A 23,313-nucleotide genomic window follows, 5' to 3' on the forward strand; every position below is an offset into this window, starting at 1 on the left:
TAGAGTTTCAATCTTCCTTTTATGTATTTTTGAATATCTTTTTTGTTTTGAATATATTATTAATTTATTTTTTAATAATAAACCACGTGGTCTACCACGTCTAGAGGACAATTTGAACCGTAAAATTTAGATGGCTAGCTCATTAGAAATACTCTAACTTAAAACTATATTATCGAACATTCTTTGTACAATCTACATGACATGATTTTTTATTTCGAACAGATTAAATAAAATCGATTATAATTGAAAGAATGGAATATTTGGAAGGCCCGAAATATTGTTTTGTGCAGGCTGTTAATTGATGTGGATGATCATGAAGTGAGATCTTGGCCGATATATTCTATATTAAATATGATAATAAACCAATGTTTTCCAAGTTATTTAATTAAAACTATATTTAAAAAAAATAAAAGGAAAAAAGAAAGGAAAACTACTGATCATGTTGCACGTCCCTACAAGAAAAATGGTATTTTGTGACTAATTTATTGCAATTAAAAGATTTTTTATAATTAATTTTAATTATAAATAATCATTTCGTTAGAATTAATTAATTGTAAATAAGTAATTTTTTTTTTAGTATATATATATATATGAGGTGATCTAGATCTCTGTGGAGGGTGGGATCCACGAATTAATGGAATTTCAAGCTAGCATATTTGAGGATGATTGCACCGTTCCCACTCGATCCGCTACATCTCTTCACGTTCTTACGTGAATAATTTAGGACTCGTTTGCTTATGCTTATACATATATATATATGACATGAGATGAGATGAGATGAGATGAAAATAAAATAAAATATTATTTTTTAATGATAAGATGAGATGAGATAAAAATAAAATAAAATATTATTTTTTAATATTATTTTATTTTAAAATTTAAAAAATTAAATTGTTTATTAATTATATTTTATATGAAAATTTAAAAAAAATTATAATAATTTAATAAAATGCAATATGATCATGATTTGTATACGAGTCCTAATTAGCTCTATGATAAGATCGATAAGGCTGAGTATTTGGACCGCTAACTACCTCTCCGCTGACTTCTCAAGATTAACACCTAAACTACCATTGAAAATGAAGTGATTTCCAGACGAAGTGTGGCCGATAAAACTTGACATTATGAAAAACCAAGGAAAAAAGAACAAACATGCATTTTTGAAGGGCTCCTGATCATGTAATACAATTTCAAAAGCATATCTATGATGAAAATGGCCGGTGGTCAAAACGTACAGTAAAATTATATATAAACAATTGATGTAGGAATTGATCATTATTTCAGAGGAAACTTACCTAAAATATTAGGACAAGAAAAAACATCAAAACTTCGAGTTAGATCTACTTCGTAGAATTTAAAACAAGGTAATATTAGACCAAATGACCTGCCAATATCTGACAGTCTAAAAAGTCTGCAGAATCTTCCATTAAGAAAATACAAACAAGTTCTTATAATTATCTTTATATATATATATATATATACCCAGATTGTGATGGCAATCACGCAGCCTTCCTCAGTCCTCACCATCTCTACCTCTCTATCTCTCTCTCTCTCTCTCTCTCTCTCTCTCTCTTCCTGTGTTGAAGAAAATGGGTTCCTCTAGTATGGTGGCTTTTGTAGCTGTGCTTCTGGTATTGCTATCCATGACTTCACTAGGGTCAAGTGACACATCTCCTCTTGATGATTTTTTGGGTACGCACTCATGAATCCTCTTCTAATTTGTATTAGTTTTGACATAATTAGCTTTTGGATTTTCTAACACTCATCAACACCCTTCTCTAACACGCAATAATTAGCACAAACATATACAAAATCACACTTTGATAGAATTAAATAGCGTAAACACAAGCTAGAAAATTAAAGACCCGAATTAAACACGTACGTGCGTACATATTATTGTTTTTTTTCTTTAATTTGCTTTATTTTGTTCTTCATGGGTTTGATCAATTGCAGGAAGGGTGTGTGAAGATGTGGAATGTGGAAAGGGAAATTGCTCAGCTGATTTAAGCTACCCACTTGGCTTCAAGTGTGAATGTAATACTGGCTGGAAGCGAACCCGTGACGAAGATGACGATCTCACTTTTCTTCCCTGTGTGATACCTAACTGTACGTAAGAAGCGCCTCTGATGATCCCTTCTCTTTGATCATTTTCTTTATGTTTCCATGAACATATATATATCTGCATGCAAATGGGGCTGCTGGTTTACTGTTTGATCTAAGCCTTTTTTCTTTTACAATTTTTTGCAGGTACTCTTGACTACGGCTGCCAGCCAGCCCCTCCTCCAGTTCCAGAAAAGGAGATTCCTCGCAATCTCTCAGCCTTTGACCGTAATCACTAATTAATATATATTATCTTGATTAATATTATTATCATTTTATTAATTTCTAGATGTTTCGACTAAGTAATTTCTTGTTTGAATTTATTTATTTGATTTTTTTATATAGCCTGCTACTGGGCATATTGCGGAGAAGGGACATGCACGAAGAACAAGACGCATACACACAGATGTGAATGCAAATCGGGTTTCTTTAATCTTCTAAACGTCTCAGCCTTCCCATGCTATAGTGAATGTATGTAGACTTCATGTAAAAACCTTAAAAACTATTATCTTAATCCAAGAGTTAAAACAAAAGATTGATAACAAGTGATTTGAGGTATGCTGTTTTGTATTAATTTTCAGGTACACTTGGATCTGATTGTTCAAGGCTTGGGATTACAGTTGCAAAAACTTCTGCGGATGGATCTGGGGGGAGTACTGGTCAAGGTGACTCTCTCTCTCTCTCTCTCTCTCTCTCTCTCTCCCCTCCCTTTGGTTTTTTAATTTAATTTTTTAATATACCCTTTCTAAACAATTAATTTATAAAAATACCCTTTCTAAGCTCCCCATCATGCTATATCGATCGATCACAAATCATCCAATGAAGAAGCATTTCATAATATTTTGATGAGTAATTATTTAGCCCTCCATGACTATAAGCACGTAGTAGTAATCTCATTTTATTGTAGATTTCGTGTTATTAAAGGATTATGATTGTGTAATATTTATGGAAGACTTCGAATGATATTATAGCTTTATGTGATATTTACGTCAGGCTTGGTTTAGACCATATATATCCTGATATTTAGAGGTAGTTCAATTGAAGAAGCTAGCGTGCCATGCATGCATGCATGCATGTTTGTCAAAAAAGGGGTGCCAAAATAAATAATATTAATACGTCATTTGAACAAATTAAAAATGTCCTTCCCAAATCATGACATGATGTTAATCGAAATATTTATATACATATATATATATATATTTATATTACTTCATAGAAAAAGAATTCCCTCCTATTCATGATCTTACTCAAACTTGATCAGGACCCCAAATATTTTTATCTCTCTATTATTAATAATAGAGAGATAAAAATATAAAGTATGTCTTACAACATGTATTACTGTTTGTATGAACTTTTGAGACTATATTAAATGATTTTATTCAAAAATAAAAAAATAAAGAGACTATATTAAATGATTAATAAATACTATACACCAATACTCGAAATTATTGACTTCGAATAAAAACTCGAAGATTAGAAATTAGAACTTCATGACTAGCAATAAGCTAGAAATTTAGTTCCTTTACACAAGATGGTACTTATCCACCCATGCCATGATACCATGATCGACACAATTAACAACATGATAATTAGTTAGTAAAATTAATATTAATAAAGAGACACAAATTATGTATATATATATATATATATATGATCATGATCATGTTTATCCTTAATTTGTTGTTTGGTCTCGGCCAGGTACCTCGTTTCTACCAGGAAAGTTCCATTGGATGGCTACACTGATGGTGATCTTGGGTATAGTTATGTGGAAGTAGGCCGTTAATATAACTGCCTACTTCCACATAACTGCTTACGGCTAATTATTTCATTAGACCTGATTTTGAGATACATACATATATACATATTATATAGACAGATTAATAAATATTCATTTGGCCCTTCGTTTGTTTACATGATTAATATTCGATCCCCTGTTTTTCTTTTAATTTTCTTTTATTTTATTTTTACTTTTTTCGTGTACAAAGTTTGTTTGAATAGGTCAAATTAGCAGTCATCATCACTGTTGTGTGTGGAACATTATTGTAGAATAAAATTTATTGAGTTATATGGGCAGCTTATTGCAGTGGTACCTAATTTCGTCTTTTCATCGCGACTACTGATATATCATGTATACATTGTTATTGATTTATTTATTGGGAATTTAGATAATTACACTGATCGATCTATATATAATGAAAGCAACAGGCCAAACCAAATTAAAATATCATGAAACCTGCCTTAGCTTTTATTTTATTCCCTCTTGGAGAAAATATATATATATTAGGTTCGAGTTTAATTTGAAGTTGAAAGAGAAGTTCCAACTACTACAAAACTATGACATTTTCTTCTCAATAACATATATATATATTTGGTAGAAATATTTTCTCGTTGAAAATCTATCAATTTTCTCCGGGGCCTACCAAATTAAGAGAACTAGTCGCACGCCCGCATTATGCTTGGGAAAAAGTTGAATTCATCAAAGGAAAAAAAAAAAAAAAAAAAACCCAAGAGGTCAATGTGTTCATACTGATCATCATCGATCACTCAATTTCTGAGTTTGAAATCCTGTTATTATATATACTCATTTTTTAATTAACAAGAAGAAAACCTATTAATATATTTTGAGGTACGTAGGATGATCAGTAGCCTGCTGCATCATGTTTCAACATTAACAAAACCTAGTCTTGACATGATCTACTTGATACAATTCTATTTCTAATTTTGCAACAATGGATATCATGATGCTATGTCCCCAATCAAATCTAGCCGCAAATTAGTTATAAGAACCCATTCTAAGTCTATGTATAATGTACCCACAAACTCTACATTCTCATTGAGTAAACCATTTCAATACCAACCTAGCTAGCTTCGTATTTTTCAAGCCTATTGTTTGCTTTTAATTTCTTTCCAAGCACTCATGATTGCCCCCCACACGTACGATTAAGCCACTCTGTCGGATCATCTCTAGAAAACCTTGGAAAGTCCATTTTAGTAAAACACTGTGAATCGTACTCTTCACTTGATCAATCTTCTCTTGCTTCCATTTTCTTTGAAGAAGACCAATACTTTTCGTGTACATGACGAGGATTGGGTCGAAAACTCGATCCCACAAACTCGAAACTTGTTGGGTGGGTCCCTCCATGCGAGGGAAGTGATCCATTTAAGTCACTTGGTGACAATTTGGTAATTTCCAAATATGTAGATTTTTTGTTGTTGTATTCATAAGTAAAGTGTGCACCATGTGCATGGAGTACGAGAGAGAATACAAAAAGAAAAGAAAGAAAGTGCGGTCGTACGTATAAATCACTACAAAAAAAGACAGAAAAGACAGATTTGCCAGCGTACGTTTATATTATCGACAATTGTTTATGTGTCAATAAAAATATATTATTATCGACACTTAATTTTTACACCATTAAATAATAAAATTTTACGATATTTATATTATTACGGTAGTAATAATAAATATATATATATATATATATATATAGCTTTGGCGGTGTTTAAGAAAATGCTGAAAATATATCAATTATACGCTAATAAATGAGTCGTTTCCCGATATTTATATTATTACACCGGTAATAATATATAGCTTTGGTAGTATTTAAAGAAAGGTCAAAAATTGATCAAGTTTATGCCCGTAAATTATTGAGTTTTTTGGCATTTATATTGTTACGTCGGAAATAATATATAGCTTTTTATGTGTTTAACAAAATGGCAGCACTTGTTTAATTTTACGCTGATAAATTATTTATTTTTTCGGCATTTATATTGTTCAAAAAAATGCCTACAATTGATTATTTTTATGCCGAAAAATTAGTAGCTTTCGGACGTTTATATTGTTACGCTAGTAATAATATATAGCTTTGGCGGCATTTAAAAAAATGCTGAGAATTGATCAATTTTATGCCGGTAATTAAAAAGAATAAAAAAACTTATTTAAATGATACAAATAAAAAAAATACTTAAGTTCTTGCCACAAAAAAAAAATGAAAAAAAATAATCATAATGTGTCACTACCACCACCTCTCTTGCTCAATAAATAAAACCAAGAACTTAACCATCTCTAATACCAATACCCAAATTTATATGTGGATAACGGTAGGGGTGATACCCGCCCCCTACAGGGCGGGGCCACCCCTCCCCCGCCACCCGCCCCCGCATATGTGGGGGGGGATTTTTTTCCCCCGGACCCCGCCCCCGCATGGGCGGGGGCGGGGTCCCCCGTCCACTGCCCGGGGTGTGGGGGTGGACCCCCACCCGTCCGCACCCCCGCACATGGTACTGGGCCTCCGGCCCAGTACTTTTTTCTGGGCCCTAAATGGCCCAGAATCAGTTTTTGGGCCCCTTTGGGCCCATAATTCGTTTTGGGCCACGTTGGGCCCATTATTTATATTAAAAAAATATAAATTTAAAAACAGAAAAGAAATATTTTTTTTTGATAAGTAGATATTAAGTTTTAACTATTAAATAATTAAGTAATATTCATCACTAAGGCAGTAAGACACTATGCTACAAGCTTACAATAAATAGTTTACAATTATACAAATTAAGAGAACTAATAAACTATTACACTATTACAAACTCTTCTAAAAAAAATAAATATTACAAATTATATAATTAACTATTGTAGCAACATTACAATAATTGTAAATTAAGAAAATTAATTTTGGGGGTGGAGCCGTAGTTGTGAGTTCACTGAGTTGTGTCGAATGTCGATTGCTGTGAGACTGAAAATCAATAAGTTAAAAATAAAAGTTAATAAGTCAAAAAACCTGAAATATTAATAAGTTAAAAATAAAACAAATTAGAATTAAAAAGTTATAAAAATGAAACAAAGTTTTAAATGCAAAAAACAATTAGGGAAGAAATTATGCAAACCATGGCAATGGTGAGTCCAATACAAAAGTCATACTGCATCGGAGGTAGCCGTAGACGCCGTCTCATGTATCACTATAAGTATTAAATTTGAAATGAAATTAATGAATACCAATTAAATGAAAATAAATAAATGAAAATAAATAAATGAAAATAAGAAATTAGAATAAATACCAGATCCAGACTGATCATCACCCTCCTCCTCGACGTCGGCCTCCTCATACTCAAGAACATCCGGAACATGAATTGGAGTTCCCTTGATCCAATTCTGCGTGCAAATCAAAGCCTCCACAGTGGCAGGAGCTAATGAACTCCGAAATGAATCTAATACACGTCCTCCGGTGCTAAAGGCAGACTCTGAGGCTACTGTGCTAACAGGGATGGCCAAAAGTGTGCGGGCTATCTCTCCAAGGATGGGATACTTCACAGCATTCACCTTCCATCAACTTAATATATCGAAATCTCGTGAAAATGATAGCATCTCTGCTGCTAAGTATCTGTCTATCTCTGACTGAGCCTCTACAGAAGTCCGGAGGAAGGGGGCCTGCTCATACCTCTCACCCCACTCCAATCTACGCCTTTTCCCACTCTCGACTTCAGGAAACTGTGAGCCTGAGGCTGAGGGGGTAGATGTAGGTGCCGCAATATTACCACCCCGCAGGGTGGAAAACTCATCAAATAATCTAGTAAGGGTTTCCCGAACCCTTGCTGCAATAAGCTCCGCCCATACTTGCCCGTACGCAAGGCCCAATCCAAATATCATGCCATCCAACTTATACCTCGGGTCAAAGACGACAGCTACATATAACAAAATATTAGCCCTAGTTAAATCTCCCCAATACTTGTCGTACTTTGACCTCATAATCAATGTCATCTCCCGTAGCCTAATGTGACCACCCGCGACCATGTCATCTAATTCTTCTTTTACCCTACATATTTGCTAGCATACAACATTGGATGTAGGGTACAAAGTTCCAGATAGCCTCGTGGTGATATCGTAAAAAAGCCTCAAAAAGTCTACAAAAATAGTTACAACTTCCTAATCATCAGTTACGGGTTTCCCCAATCCCCCGTGATCATCAAAATATTTTACATATTGGATGTCTTCATCACCCAATAATGCAAATGCCAGCCTATATTCTTGGGCCGCCTCTAACATCAGAAATGTTGAGTTCCATCGTGTAGGCATATCAGTACAAAGACCCTTATTAGATGTTAGACCCGCAGATCTCGCAGCAACCTTGAATTTCTCCAACCTTGAAGGAGAAGATCTCACCCATCTCACAGCAGTCCTAACTCGAGCAATCGAGTCATGAAGATCTCTCAAACCATCACTGACAATCAAATTCAGAATATGTGCTGCACATCTCACATGCAGACACTCACCACCCATAAGTGTCTTATTTGCCTCTCTAAGATAAGTTCTCAAATGTCCTAATGCAACATCGTTAGAAGAGGCATTATCGACTGTGACTGTAACAACTCGGCTCAAACCCCACTCTTTTATTGAAGCCTCCAAGGCCTTCCCAACTGTCTCACCCTTATGATCAGTGATTTTACAAAATTTTATAATTTTCTTGTGTAATGTTCAATGGCAATCAATAAAATGCACAGTCAAAGACAAATAATTAAAATTTTGGATCGATGTCCAAGTGTCAGTGGTGAGACAAACAAATTGATCCGCCAATTGACCCCTCAACTTCTCATTTTCAATGTAAAAATATTTTTTTACATCCTTTGCCACCGTGTGGCGAGAGGGAATATTAAACCTTAGTTCCAAGTAGTGAGAATACGCCTGGAACCCTTTCCCGTCTACAATTTGAAAAGGTAGCTCGTCCATTATGACCATACGAGCTAGATGTCTTCTACACTCATCGGGATCATACTTAGTATACCCCCTCAAACTTGTACCCCCACTAGTCCCATCCGCCATTTTTTGAAGTCCAACTTCTAGCCTAGATTGGCTTTTATCTTGTAATGATCTTAATATTGGACTTTTTTTGCATTGCTCTTCTAAGTGCACCTTTAATTGAGAGGTGCCATGTTTCCTATAGTGGCATCCATAAATTTTGCCACAATGGTTACACTTGGCTTGGGGGTTACTTGAGTCACCACCCTCTAATTTGCTGAAATGAGTCCAAACTATTGAAGCAGGTTTCTTGCTGGGCTTGGGGGCGGGGCAAGGTGCCGTAGGGCTAGGGGTAGGGGTATGAGTAGGAGGGGTAGGTGTAGGTGTAGGTGTAGGGGTAGGGGTGCCCTCGGCCTGAAAATGAGAGTTCGCACTCGAATCCGCTGGAATATCCATGAACTAAAGCAAACAAGAAATCTGAAATAATAGAAAACATAACAACTATATAATGAACATAAAAGAAAAGTAGAATAACAAAAAGTATCACACTATCACTTTACATTCATATATATATATATATATTGTGTACTTTGGTTATAAAATGTAATAAAGTATATTAACAACAAATACACTATATGTTGTTAATAAAGTATATTAATAAATACACTATATGAGGCAAGAAAATATGGATGTTTCCTTTATTTAAGTAAGGTGGAAAAGTCCACATCCAACAAATTAAAAAATATTAACAAAGAAATGAGAAATAAAAAAATAATATTGAATTTTTGGACTCTTATCTTCTTCTTTTTTTCTTTTTCTTTTTATAAACATATCTTTTGGGATATTGAGATGTATGCTTAATTATATATAGGCAATATCTATATGTATGCTTTTTATAAACATATCTTTTGAAACAAGCTAGAAAGTCCCCAATATTCTTTATCCGACCTAAAGTATAAATTAGTTAAATCATGTACAGCAAAAATAAGCTTTTTAATTTCCTTGTTCAGAAACTTTCATAAAATAACATCTAAAATCAAATATTACCTTTATTTTTAATATTTTATTTTTATGCATCATATATGGGTAGGGAATAAATAAAGAAAGATATATAGGAATCATCTCACATAATTCAATATCTAAAACACTTGTCCTAAAGAGTCTTGCTAGTTATCAAATCTGTCCAAATCCTAAGCTTTTTTTCTGAAGCATATATGATGTATATATCAAAATGAATGAAAAAAATAAAAATAAAGAAAAAAAAGGGTAACGTTACTCGTTATCAGTGATCACATGGTCACACCAATTGATATCACACGTTTTTACTTTTTAGTAGTTTCATAATTCAATAATTTAAATATATCAATACAACTGTATTATTGAGAATCATTAAAATTAAAGATGAAGAATAGTATATTTTAATAATCCTAATATATATAATATATTAGTTAATTAGTTAATTATTAGTCATATTAATAATCCTAATATATATAATATATTAATATTATTTTAGAGACAGACTGTAAAATAAAATGATTTCTCATTCTGTAATTTAGGGTTTTCGAAACCCTAAATTAATTTAGGGGTTTCAAAGATTGAAACCCCTAAATTAATTTAGGGTTTCGGATTTGAGCCCTAAATTAATTTAGGGGTTTCAATCTTTGAATCCCCTAAATTAATTTAGGGTATTTCGAAACCCTAAATTAATTTAGGGTTTCGGATTTGAGCCCTAAATTAATTTAGGGGTTCCAATCCAAATTAATTACACAATTAATTTCAATCCAAACCGAAATAATTACAGAAATAAGAAAACAAACACAATTCACATGCATTTCACGGACTCATTCAAATTTCAAACCAAAACACATGCACAATCTAAGCTCCACAGCACACAATTCACAAAAATCCCATCCTCCATCTCCGATAAACCCCATCCTTCCTCCAATCTCCATTAAAAATATAAATCACAACAAAATAAAATATGATAGGGTTTGAGTTTCTTACCTTCGAGTTCGGGATTCGGATCTTCGGTGAGATGCAGAGAAAGGGACCGGATGGCGGATGCGCACGGCGACGTTGAAGCCACCGCTGGTAGCTGGGTGCGGCGCCGGAAACTCAGACTCAGAGAGAGGGAGGTTGAGCGGAGAGACAGAGATGAGAGAAGTGAGAATCTGAGAGTGAGCGCAGGAGGGAATCGGGAGGGCTAATAACGTGCTGCTTCATGTTCAACTGAACCTTGATCGCACGTCGTTGTACGTTTATATATATATATATAAACACCACATGGTGGGGTATATGCAGGTGTGACCCCCATCCCCAGCCAGATAGCCGGTGGGTGACCATCGCGATCTGGAGGACGGGGTAGTCCGCCCGGGCGGAAACGCCTCTACTCCACTCGGTCTTTTTTCGCACTTTGAAAGAGAGGGTAAAGTGTGCTATATATATATATATATATATATATATATATATATATTTGCCATGTTACCAAAATACCTCCAAAATTTTAGTTGAATTTCTAGGGTGCCCTATCGGTAATGGTATAGCGCATTCTAGTTCCAGAGGGAGGGAGGTTTAATAGAACTATAGAAGAGAGTTTGCGTGTCGAGATCTCAATGCGATGCTGTTTAATTTATTTCCTTCAATATTTAATAAGTAATGTTAACTACAATAATGTAAGTATTGTGCATTCCTTTTAAAAATTGTGCAAGTGTCGTATATTCATTTTAAAAAAAAATAGAATCTATTATTAAAAATTTAATCTTTTAATATGGATCTCATATTTATTCTTTTTTAAAAAGAATGTGGTGCATGCAAACTTTTATGACAAAATATGTTAAAATATATTGGGAACCTTTTGAATTCTAATGATTGGTTTGAGAAAAATATATAAATTCAAGGGACATGAATAATAATTTTTCTTTTTAAATTACTAATTTTACCAATATGAGAGAGCTTCCTAGTTGCTAAACCAATTGAACATACAAAAACAAAAAGTACTACAAATATATTGTACAAAGTTACCGAAGTGTCAAAAGTGTCTGAATATTATACAAACTAATACCTATCAAATCATGGTTGTCTTCATACATCATTCTTTGAGTAGCTATTCAGTTTTCACCTTTGTATCACGAGTAGATGAAATGCTATACCGAATTCTAGAGATTATTCATAGAATGGATCATGAACCCAATTAGTAAAGAACATCTTACTAGGATTCACAATTTTCAAAAAGAGTAGTAAAACTAATGCATAATCCACCACTTCACCTAACACTTGACTTCAAAACTTTTATAATCCATTCCAATTCCAACTTAGCCAAACGGAGTAAATGTCGATATATGACATAACCATAAATATTATCTCAATTAAGGAAAGTTGCAAATACTATTAAACTAAAATATTAATATAATTTGAGATTCTTCACTTATAATCCTATCAATCATCGTCCTCGTCCTTCTCTTCCTCTTTTTCATCTTCCTCTTTGTCTTCATTCTTTATTTGATTTTATCCTGAAGTCTAAATATAAATTCAAATGAGAGTCCAAAAATTTAAAAATAGGGTTGATTGATATCAACTAAACATATGTGGGGTGCTCACTTGTGCATGCACGAATGTGATTACTAAGTTTCACAATTCAGTTAATTCGTTAAGCATTTTATCAAACTCTTTCTTGAATATACCATCTTCTTGCATAGAAGTTGATAGTGAATGTTGACAAGTTTGCCTTGTAGGGGTTGGCCCAAACCCCAAACCGCGCATACGTTCAGGCCGTTCTAGGCCCATAACTTTAGAATAAATATCATCTGGTCTTCTAAATAAAGAATAAAAGAAAAGATATATTTTGTCATGCGGTCTTAAGTATACATGACTTAAAAATCAAACGATCATTATGATCCATATTCCATAGACTAATATCTAATGCATGCATGATAGTTTTGGCAAAGGGAGGCAGCGGCCTTGAGGCAACAACTACCGTACTTGCAAGAATGCCACAGGTAGAGTACTCATTTCAAGCTCAATAAAATGAATATCAAACAATCTATAACAACATTTGATAAAGTAATCACAACACCACGCACTCAAGGTGAGCCAACAATTGATTGTACCCATGGAAAGAAGGCAGCAGCTGGCACCAAAAGCAGAGCACATGGCCTTGATCAAGAAAGTATCATAATGCAGTCTGGAAATATTCCTGTCAAAACAGAATAAAGAATTTGAAATACATGTGTCCTAATATTAGAGGATAGGTTGTTATGAATTTAGTAGTATAAATATTGTATATGTAATAGCAGAAAAAGTATTAAGGAATTTTTGGTATAGTGCAGTAGCCCTTTAAGGCATTTCAGTGATCATTGAGTGTGCTTTGTTTTCGTTTACCTCTTTATGGTATCAAGAGACCAATGACATCTGTCACCCTTCATCAATCCTAACAACAGATGGCTTCCTCCATTTTTTTCGAGGACACTGTCCCACATTCCAATTCCACCATAAACACCTCCCTTCTCAACTCAGCTAGCCATTTTATCACTATAAAATTTATGGTTGAAAACTATCTCTTGTGGAAGGCTCAAGTTGTGCCTTTCCTCAAGGGTTATAGATTGTATCATCACGTGGATGGCTCTTCAGATGTGCCCCCGCCCTTGATCGATAACACTCCAAATCCAGAGTACCTCAAATGGTCTCAACTTGATCAATTAATCATTTCAGCCTTGAATTCCTCTCTATCTGAAAATGTTCTTGCACAAGTCCTTGAGTGTACCACTACTAGTGAAATATGGACTATGTTGGAGAACCTTTTTGGAGCACAATCATCTGCGCATCTGATGCAGACCCAGCTGCAACTTGCTACCCTAAAAAAGGGTCCATTACGGACTATTTCCATAAGGTGAAGTCCCTAGTAGCTTCCATGGTTGCCGCGGGTAAGCCCTTGTCTCATACTGAATTTTTAGTGTATTTGATAGCCAGTCTAGGCATTGATTATGATTCCTTGGTGACTTCCCTCACTGCTAGAAATGACCCTCTTAGTCCTCAGCAAATATACAACTATTTACTCAATCATGAGTCTCGCTTGGCCCATCAAACACATACTCTTCTCTCTGGCAATCCCATGTCTGCAAATCTGACTCAAACCAAACCATCTCCTGGCTCTAACTTTTCACCAAGTCTTAGAGGTCGGGGATGTGGCCCACGCAGAGGCCATGGGGGTTGCAATAGTCCGTTTACCAACAGACATGACAATAGACCTACTTGCCAAGTCTGTCACAAAGCTGGGCACACAGCCTTACGTTGTTATTTTCGGTTTGATTAGAACTATCAACTCCTTCCTCCATTGAACCTCTCAGCCAATCTCACCACAACTGCACCTCAAATGCCGTCTACTCAAACTCATGCTTGGTTCCCAGATATTGCGGCAACGAATCATTTTACAAATGGACTCCATCTCTTATCAGGGCTCAGATCAAGAAGTCAATATCGAAGATGGCTCCACTATTCCTATTCAGCATACTGGTTCCAGACATTTCCATACTTCCACTTTCAATTTCCTCTTATCTAAGCTTTTGTATGTTCCTTCTATATCAAAAAAGCTTTTGTCTGTTCGTCAATTCTATCTTGATAATTTTGTTGATTTTGAGTTTTATTGCTCTTGTTTTCTTGTGAAGGATTTACAAACCCGAGAGGTTCTTCTTCAAGGCACTGTTAGGAATGGATGATATGTTCTCCCCACCTTCAACTCACCAAATCCTCAAGCACTTATTGGAGAGTGCACATCGGCTTTCAATTGGGATATGCGCCTTGGTCATCCATCTTCTAGAGTTACCTATTTTATTATTAGTCATTTTAAGCTTCCCACAAATTCAAGTAACCCGACATCTCCATGTTCGGCTTGTCCACAAGCCAAAGCCCATGCACTACCCCACCCCCTTCTTCATCTCGTTCTCTTCAGCCTTTTGAATTATTGTTCATAGATGTTTGGGGACCGGTACCAGTATTGTCATATGTTGGATGTTAGTTTTACTTGTCAATTGTTAATGACTTTACTAAATATATATTTGGTTTTTTCTGCTTCAAACAGAATCTGATGTCACTTCTAGTTTTACTGCATTTTTGCATTATGTTAAGAATTGTTTTTCAAAAAATGTTAAATCTGTGCAAATGGATGGGGGTAGAGAATTTTGCCCTCTTCAAAAAGTACTACAATCAAATGGCATAAGTCATCGCCTCACCTGTCCTTATTCTCATGCACAAAATGGCAGTGTTGAGTGACGACATCGCCACATCATTGAGACGGGACTTACTTTTCTTGCCCAGACCTCAATGCCCTTTAAATATTGGTCTGCTGCTTTTCAAACCTCAGTTTATTTAATCAATAGGATGCCTACTTCCATTTTAAAAAATAAATCCCCTTTTCAAATACTTTTTAGTCGTTCTCCAGATTATAATTTTCTCATAACGTTTGGCGCTGCTTGTTGGCCTAACTTGCAACCTTTCAATAAACATAAAATGTACCTACGCTCTAAACTGTGTATTTTTATGGGATATAGTCCTTATCATAAGGGCTATTATTGTGGCTATTATTGTTTACATGTCCCATATGGTCGCACATATGTTCCACATGATGCTCAATTTCACAAAAATCAGTTTCCTTTTGCATCTGAGCCCTATGATAAAATTCAAAATTCCACTCGTGCTCCACATTCAGCACCCATTCTGCCTTCTTTAGATCAATTGGTCTCATTGTCCAATCTCTCAAGTCCACTATTGGATGTCCCGAGCCCACCAAATCAGTTGGTTCCCATTTCCAATTCGCACTCACCCTCACATATCTCTACGCACCCACAACCTTCATCCAACCCAACTTCTTCACTTACATGCGCTTCATCGTAGAGTCCAGCATCTCCTAGAAATCTATCTTCATCCTGAGAACCTTCAAAACCTACCCTTATCTCTGTGTCGCCAACATCAATGGCTCTCCCTTCTGAAAATACTCCCAATGGTAATGAGGTTGAAAGCCAATGTGCGTTGTCCCAAAGTGCGTAATGATGGAATCTTTCCATGGCCGATTCCCAACACTCTGCCTTTCTTACTATTTCTTCTTCATTTGAGGTTCTTGAAGAACTCATATCTTACACAGATGCCTCTAGGTACCTGGAATGGTGTCAAGCCATGCAACTTGAGTTTCATGCTCTTCTTCAAAACTCAACATGGGATTTAGTTCCACCTTCTCCCTCTCTCAATGTCTTGGGTTCGAAATGGGTCCTGAAAACAAAGAGGCGTGCTGATGGCTCTATCGAACTGCTCAAGGCACGTCTTGTTGCCAAGGGATCTCATCAATAACCTGGGATAGATTATACTGAAACATTTTCTCCTGTTGTGAAACTTGTTACTATTCGATTATTACTTTCCATTGTTGTCTCGTGTAAATGGCCCTTTCACCAACTAGATATCCAAAATGCCTTCCTGCATGGTGACTTAAGAAGAAGCAGTGTATATGCATCAACCTCTTGGTTTTGTCAGTCCCAATTATCCGACGTACATTTGCAAACTGAAAAAGGCCATCTATGGCCTTAAACAGACCCCTCGGGCTTGGTTCTCCAAGTTAAGTTCTCAACTTCTTTCTCTTGGATTTTCAAAATCTAGGTCTGATTCATCTTTATTTATGTTTAAACAAGCTAGTCATGTTGTCTTTGCTTTAGTCTATGTTGTTGATATAATTGTTACTGGCTCACACCCTTTGTTAATTTCAGATTTTATCACAACCATGAGTAATCATTTTCCTGTTAAGGACCTTGGTCAGCTACATTTTTTTCTGGGTATAGAAGTTTCTCAAGATAGTCATGGCTTGTATCTAAGTCAGTCCAAATACATCACTGATATTCTGCATCTCACAAATATGCACAATGCACAAATATGCACATGAATAACATAGGTTTTTATTCATGCATTCATCATTCAATACATATTATATGTACATGCATACGTGCATTCTTTTGCAAACATCACTGGACGAGATTTTTCTTTTGAAATGGGCTTTCTTTTTGTAAAACGTTTCTCCTGTCAGTGCCTTCACTTCTTCAAGTGTTCGATGCATTCATGCATTCGTTATTATCACTTTCATAGGCCAGTACACACTGTTACGCCCCGTGTGTTGGGGTTAGCGGTCTTCCTTTGGACCCGGACTCCGCCCGTGGCCACGGGTTGTGAATCCCTTTTCAGTCAGGGGCAGCACTAGGTGCACTTCCAGTATTACTTATCCGGCATTGCAATCTGCCCATTCATTGGTACCCTTTTCATTCATTCATGTGGTCGTTACGTATCTTCATACAGTAAACGTTCATTTCATTTCAATCCTTTCTTTCAGTTTAGTCCTTTCATTTTCAGTCCTTTTCATTTGACAGTTCATTCATGGAAAAACATCTTTTAAAAGCATGAGCTTAAATATCGTTTTTCATGGCATCCATAAAAGTATCAATTCGTAGGGACATTTTAACATCAGTTCAAAGGGATTGTTTTAAAACACTTTCTTCACGTCAGTCAAAGCATCAGTCAAAAGCTAGAGGCACAGGCCTCGACGTTTCTTTTCTTTTCTTAGAAAATACCTACAATAGATACAGCGTATAACCATCGATTCACATGCGTACACTTAATACTTTTGGTTGCGTAAAAAGGGGTTGCCAAGGAGGGGCCGTACATACTTATACCTTTGAACACTTAGCATTTTCTTTCGTAAGACGTCTTTCGTGTCTTTTCGTAAAGCATCTTGAAGGAAAACCGTTTTGTTTTTGTTTCTTTATTTTAGAAAACTCTAGAAGGGTATGAATGCAATACTTTCCTGGACTCCATGCTACTTTCATATAATGCAGTCCATTCATGTGCGTGTCAGATGGCAACCTACATGCATATACATAACCTTAGCATCATTCTCTATCTAGTACATAAGCAACTTAAACTTAAAAGACATAAGCTACACTTCACTTGGAACACTTTCCTTCTATCCCGTGCTCATACGTGCCCTTTACTATGCTAAGACCTTCGGGGACCACTTACGATCATTATCTCTTCCAAACTCGACATTTTACTTCGAGTGCTCATCCCCTAATGTGAACCCATGATTCACCTTAGGATTAAGATACTAAGACCTTCGTCTTACTCTTCCTATTGACCACATTCTGACGCATGATTCCGACTTACAGAATCACGCATCCCAATTCTAGACAATACACCCGTAACTGCCTTTGTGCATCTTAGCTCACACTAATCCTTATTCACATCCATACAAGCCACATGGCTCTAAGCCAACTTTGAGGTTTAAGCACCATGTAACTTATGCTTAGGACAGATTAATCAATACATATGGTGAATCCGTCCGGTACACGTGTCTCACCAGATTACACACGTACCTTACCCCTTTATCACCTAAGACCAACATATAATATGTTGATCACCTGCTAGTAGGGACAAGGCCCATACTCCGATACCAACATTTTGTTAACCCGGCTAGCATGACTTTTCATGCTACCCGTCCCTTTTGACAGTTCATCCCAACACTTAACACGACAAGACTTCATTCATAAGCACGCCTTACGTCACGTCATATAGCTCGAGACTACTCCCAAGCTACACCGTGACCTTGTCACATCACCTGACATCCCACTTTGCCATTCTTACGCCAACTTCTAACTCATCATGAGTACGATTCCTCACATACTCCTAACACATCGTGACATCTCGTCACAATCCCGCTGCACTATTCTTACGCTAACTCCTCACCCATCATAAGCACGACTGTTGGTAACCATGTCACTTCGTGACATTCCCCAGTCATGTTTCCACTGCGCACTCTTATACTTGTTCTACTACTTCACCCATACTCCCAGCCATAAGTCAATTACGGTGACACTTGTCACCTCAGACAACAGGCCATATCATAGCTACTTCGGGACACTGTTCCATAATTCCCGACACTACTCATCACGTTTCACGCCCATCAATCACACAACCATCATTATCTCTGCGACACGCCACAAGGAGTATCGCTGCCTCGTGGAGTACACTCCACGTATACTCATTCTCACACGCTGTGACCCATCACCATTACGGCATACTCGCCACATTGTGCATTGCTCCACTACATGGAGTACACTCCTTATGTACTCCCTTCACACATGTTATGCCATATCACCACTACAGCATACCCGTCGTATGGTGCATCACTCCACTACATGGAGTACACTCCGCTTGCACTTCCTTCACACATTCTACGGCACACAGAGTACACTTTACATGTAATCTTCCCGTTCCACACAATGTCATGCCACCATTACAGCACAGTCCACAACACTATACAACACACTTTCCAACTACGCCCAACACTTCACTACACAGAATGTCCAACACTTCACTACACGGCATATCACAATTACTAACAGCATAGTCCATAACCTAACCAACCAACCAATCAACAGATAACATAAATAACGAGGGATAGAGGGTTATACCATCGACGGGATAACCCATGCATTGCTCGTTGACCGTCACAGCCGATGATGTCGGAATGGTCGTACGTGGCGGCTAACCCATGTATGGTGGCTGTTTGGGCATTTAGATAGCTAAGTGTGGTCTTGGAAGGGCTCATGGTGGCCTTGGGATGGTGGCAAGGAGCGTAACACGACGGATCTAGTCTTGTACAGTGGCTGTCAGCCATGCGTAGTGGCTGTTCATCACGCGTAGTGGCTACCCACCACATAAAGTGGTGGTTTGGACCTAGGGTTCGGCTAAGGGAGGTGATTGGAGGCTGTTGGTGGAGCCGTAAATGCTCGGTGGTAGTGGCACGACGGTCCGTGGTGGTGGAGAGAGGAATGGCCATGTGAGAGGGAGAGATGCCGTGAGAGAGAATGAGGGAGAGTGTGTATGCATGGGTGGCAGATCAGGGCCATGGGTGGTTGGGATGGGTCGGTGGTGACCTGAGGATGCCGGAGAGGGTGGTCACACGCCGTGGGTGGTGGCGTACGGTGGTGGAGGTCACCTAAGGGGAAGTGGGTGTTCGTGAGAGAGTGAGTGAAGGTGAGCATGCATGGTGGCTCGGCTGGACGTGGGGATGGCTAGGAGAGGTGGTCGGTGGAGGTCCTGGTGGTGGTGCGGTGGCTAGAGGAGGTAGAGCTTCGCCGTGGGTGTGGAGAACCCATGCAAGAGGGAGGTGGGATTCGTGGGGGCAAACGGCAAGGAGATGGAGGCCGAGCTTGCTGGAGGAGGATGGCTGGTGAGAGGGGAGGCTACTATGGAGGTTGTGGTGCTGGAGGATGGTGCACGGCAGCGCAGCAGCATCAAGCCCATTCGAGTTGTGCACTGCCGAGAGAGAGGAAGAGAGAGCGTGAGAGAGGGAGACCGGTGTGGGGGGACTCGCCGGAGTGAGGTGGTGCTAGTGGAAGGGGCGGTGAGGCTCACCAGCACAAGGCTGCACCTGGCTGGGCAGAGGAAGAATCGGCTTGGAGAGGGGTAGCATACCGAATACGCTTGAGCTGAGGGAGGAAAGATAGAGGGGAAGGAAAAGTGAGGGAGAAGGAATAGGGGTCTGGGTATTTAACCCAGTCCCTTCGTTTTGGGATCTTCAAAACGATCTAACGGTGGGGGATTAAAATATTGATTTGAAAATGCATAAACATTAACTTAATTAAAAGCACTTAGAAGAATTAAGGTAGAATATTATTTAAACTAAACTTTAGTTAATAAAATAATATTCCTTCATTATTAATAAAATGATGAAGTCTTGTTTAACATCTTTAAAAGAATAAAAATATTTAATTTAATTAGAGTTTTAAACATAATTTAAATCTCATAATATTTTAAATAACTGGAATCATTTATATAAAATGATTCCCCACAATTATAATATTTTTTTAGCTCTTCAAAGATATTATAATTGAGTTATTTAAAATAACGATGAGAATATTCCATTTAAAATACACATAACTTCAAAACACAAAGCTAGCTTTAGAAATCACATAGTCTATTTAAAAAATGCCATTGAGGTTCAGCACACCTAACAAGGCTCACAGTAGTTAGAGAGAAGGGGCGGATTGTTGCATAATTTCCGCCCTCGAAATTTGCTAAAGTCAGAAAGAAGAAGTCTTATGTTAGAAAGAAAGAACGTACGTCAGAAGGAATGAGCGATGTGTTACACCTACCGTCTTGAAAAGTCCTCATTGGCAAACCTCGAGTTTTGGCGCCATCATCGGGGTCTTGAATGCTTCTCGCCAGCCAAAACTACCCCTTCTCTCGAGCGATAGTTTTTCCTCCATCTTTTTCTCCATTTTTACTCGAAGCAAACAGAACGGACCACTTTTAGCAACAGGTTACCAAGAAAAAATAACCAAATGCTAGGTACCTTAGTTCTGCTACTACAGGTGGTCAGAGGATCGAGATCTTTAGATTCTTAAATTCCTAACCATTGTTTTTTGAAGTTTCATACTTAACCATCAAAATATGAACCCTTTAAGTAAATATATGGTAGATTTTAGAGTTGGCCTAGAAGAAGTCTAAAGGATCCTAATCATCAAGGGATCGAAGCTAAAACGTTCAATGTAAGGAGATGAAGTAAAGATATAGTTGCTAATTACTTAAGCTTTTCTCGTTAAACCCAGATCAGTTCAAACACTCATAGTGAAAGAGATGCTTCGCCAACGTTTCATTGGGCATGGCAACAGGCAACATCCAATTAGATTTGCCAATCGCTCACTCCTAAGACTATGCACTAGTCTTGCTTCCTCCTAAACCACATTCAATGCTAACAATTCAAATATATCTATTTGAAAAGAAAAATAGTTAATTTGACCAAAAAAACGAAGTCGATAATCAGGAGTGAGTAAACGAACAAGGAATTGGCGAGAATCGGGTTTGACATTTTTAGGGAGACGAGGGTTCCTTTTCAATTTTCAGTTAAGGTTTGACATTTTCAGGGAGATGAGGGCGCGTGTTGAGGGAGAGGAGGGTTGGACATTTTCAGTTTGTTTGTTTGTTTGTTTGTTTTGTTTTTTTTTTTTTTTTTCTATTTCTATTTCTAGGTGGCAGAAGCCAGGTCAGTCAGTGGAAGATTTAGTACATGTAAGAGCAGCATTTTCCAAAACTTAATCACGGAAGTATGACCTGCAAAATGTCATGATTAAGTCGATAATAGCAGTACCAAAAATTAGGTCACGTACAACATTGAATGCATCCAACGAAATAACTGTATCATCAGATGGGTCTACGTAAAATATGTTCAATCTACTAGAAATACTTCCTGATAAGACGTAAAACTCTCTTAGACTCCATATATACTTACATTTAGAGCATTCTCATCCGATTTTCTATAAAATTTTCTAAATTTTAACTAAAATATCTCATTCGTAAAACTTTTTCCTAAATTTTACCCATCTTTCAAAAATTTCCTACATCTCATTCCCTATCATTTCTCTATTCTATTAAAATAAATTTTTTCTATTATTTCTTTATTAGTTTTTTCTCTCACTTCCATATCCATTTTTAACTACAAATTCTTTTGTCTTTTCCTTTTGTTTTCAAATATCACATTCTACTAATTTTGTAAACACTTTATACGAAATTTTTCTCAGATACAATAATACTTTTTAAATTATTACAGTATTACGAATAATAATATTTTTTTAATATGTACGATTTCCAACGTGATTATATTTTTTAATATATTTTTATCCGCATATATAATAGTAATATTTGATTTGTATTGGTCTAACGGTAACAATTTTTGTTCTTTTATCTAACGGTAATAATTATTTATCAATACCAAACGCTGAAAAGGACCCAACAAAGGAAGAACCAAATACAAGGGAATGAGAGAAGCAATAATTATTGAGAAAGAAAACAACAAAGCAAAAGAGTGTTGGAGTATAGAGAATTAAAACAACAAAGCAAAGGATATGGAAATCAGCATGAAAAGAAAGATAAAGGTGATAAATGAAGCATGATCTAAATGATAAAGGTGGAAATCAGAATGAAAAGAAAGATAAAGGTGATAAAGGACATGGAAATCAGCATAAAACATATGCTAAAGCAAAATATAACAAAACCATATGCTAAGCAAAACCATATAACAGCAAAAAAACACAAGTCAAAAAACTGTCATCACAATAGGGTGTAATCCTCTCAAAAAAGCACAAGTTGCAAGCCTGGTCATTTTGGCAACCAGCACAGCAATAGCAATTTTAGTGCAAAAACATATCTCAGTGCACAATAGTAGTTTTAGTGCAAAAACAAATCTCAATCATGTCCATCGTCTAGGGGTTTTTCTGATCTTTGTAAGCTAGGGTTTCTTTGTTTTATTTGTTATTTGTGAATTAACTCTGCATCCATAGCTAGGGTTTCTTTGTTATTTGTTATTTTTGAATTAACTCTAATCTTTGTGGGTTTCTTTGTTCTTTGTGAATTAACTCTGCCATCCATAGCTTTTTTTGCACTAAGATCTTTGTAAGCTG

General features: G+C 36.7%; 1 protein-coding gene across 1 annotated transcript; it reads left to right on the forward strand.

Annotated features, from left to right (window-relative positions):
• Positions 1-1,503: 1,503 nt before the first annotated feature.
• Positions 1,504-4,194, forward strand: LOC108995230. Its single transcript, XM_018970754.2, has 6 exons — positions 1,504-1,692; positions 1,954-2,106; positions 2,248-2,328; positions 2,446-2,571; positions 2,682-2,765; positions 3,799-4,194. The coding sequence occupies exons 1-6, from the start codon at positions 1,590-1,592 to the stop codon at positions 3,873-3,875; spliced, it is 624 nt and encodes a 207-aa protein (XP_018826299.1). The 5' UTR covers positions 1,504-1,589; the 3' UTR covers positions 3,876-4,194.
• The last annotated feature ends 19,119 nt before the right edge of the window (positions 4,195-23,313 follow it).

This window comes from Juglans regia, chromosome 11 (genome assembly GCF_001411555.2).
Source record: "Juglans regia cultivar Chandler chromosome 11, Walnut 2.0, whole genome shotgun sequence".
NCBI lineage: Eukaryota > Viridiplantae > Streptophyta > Magnoliopsida > Fagales > Juglandaceae > Juglans > Juglans regia.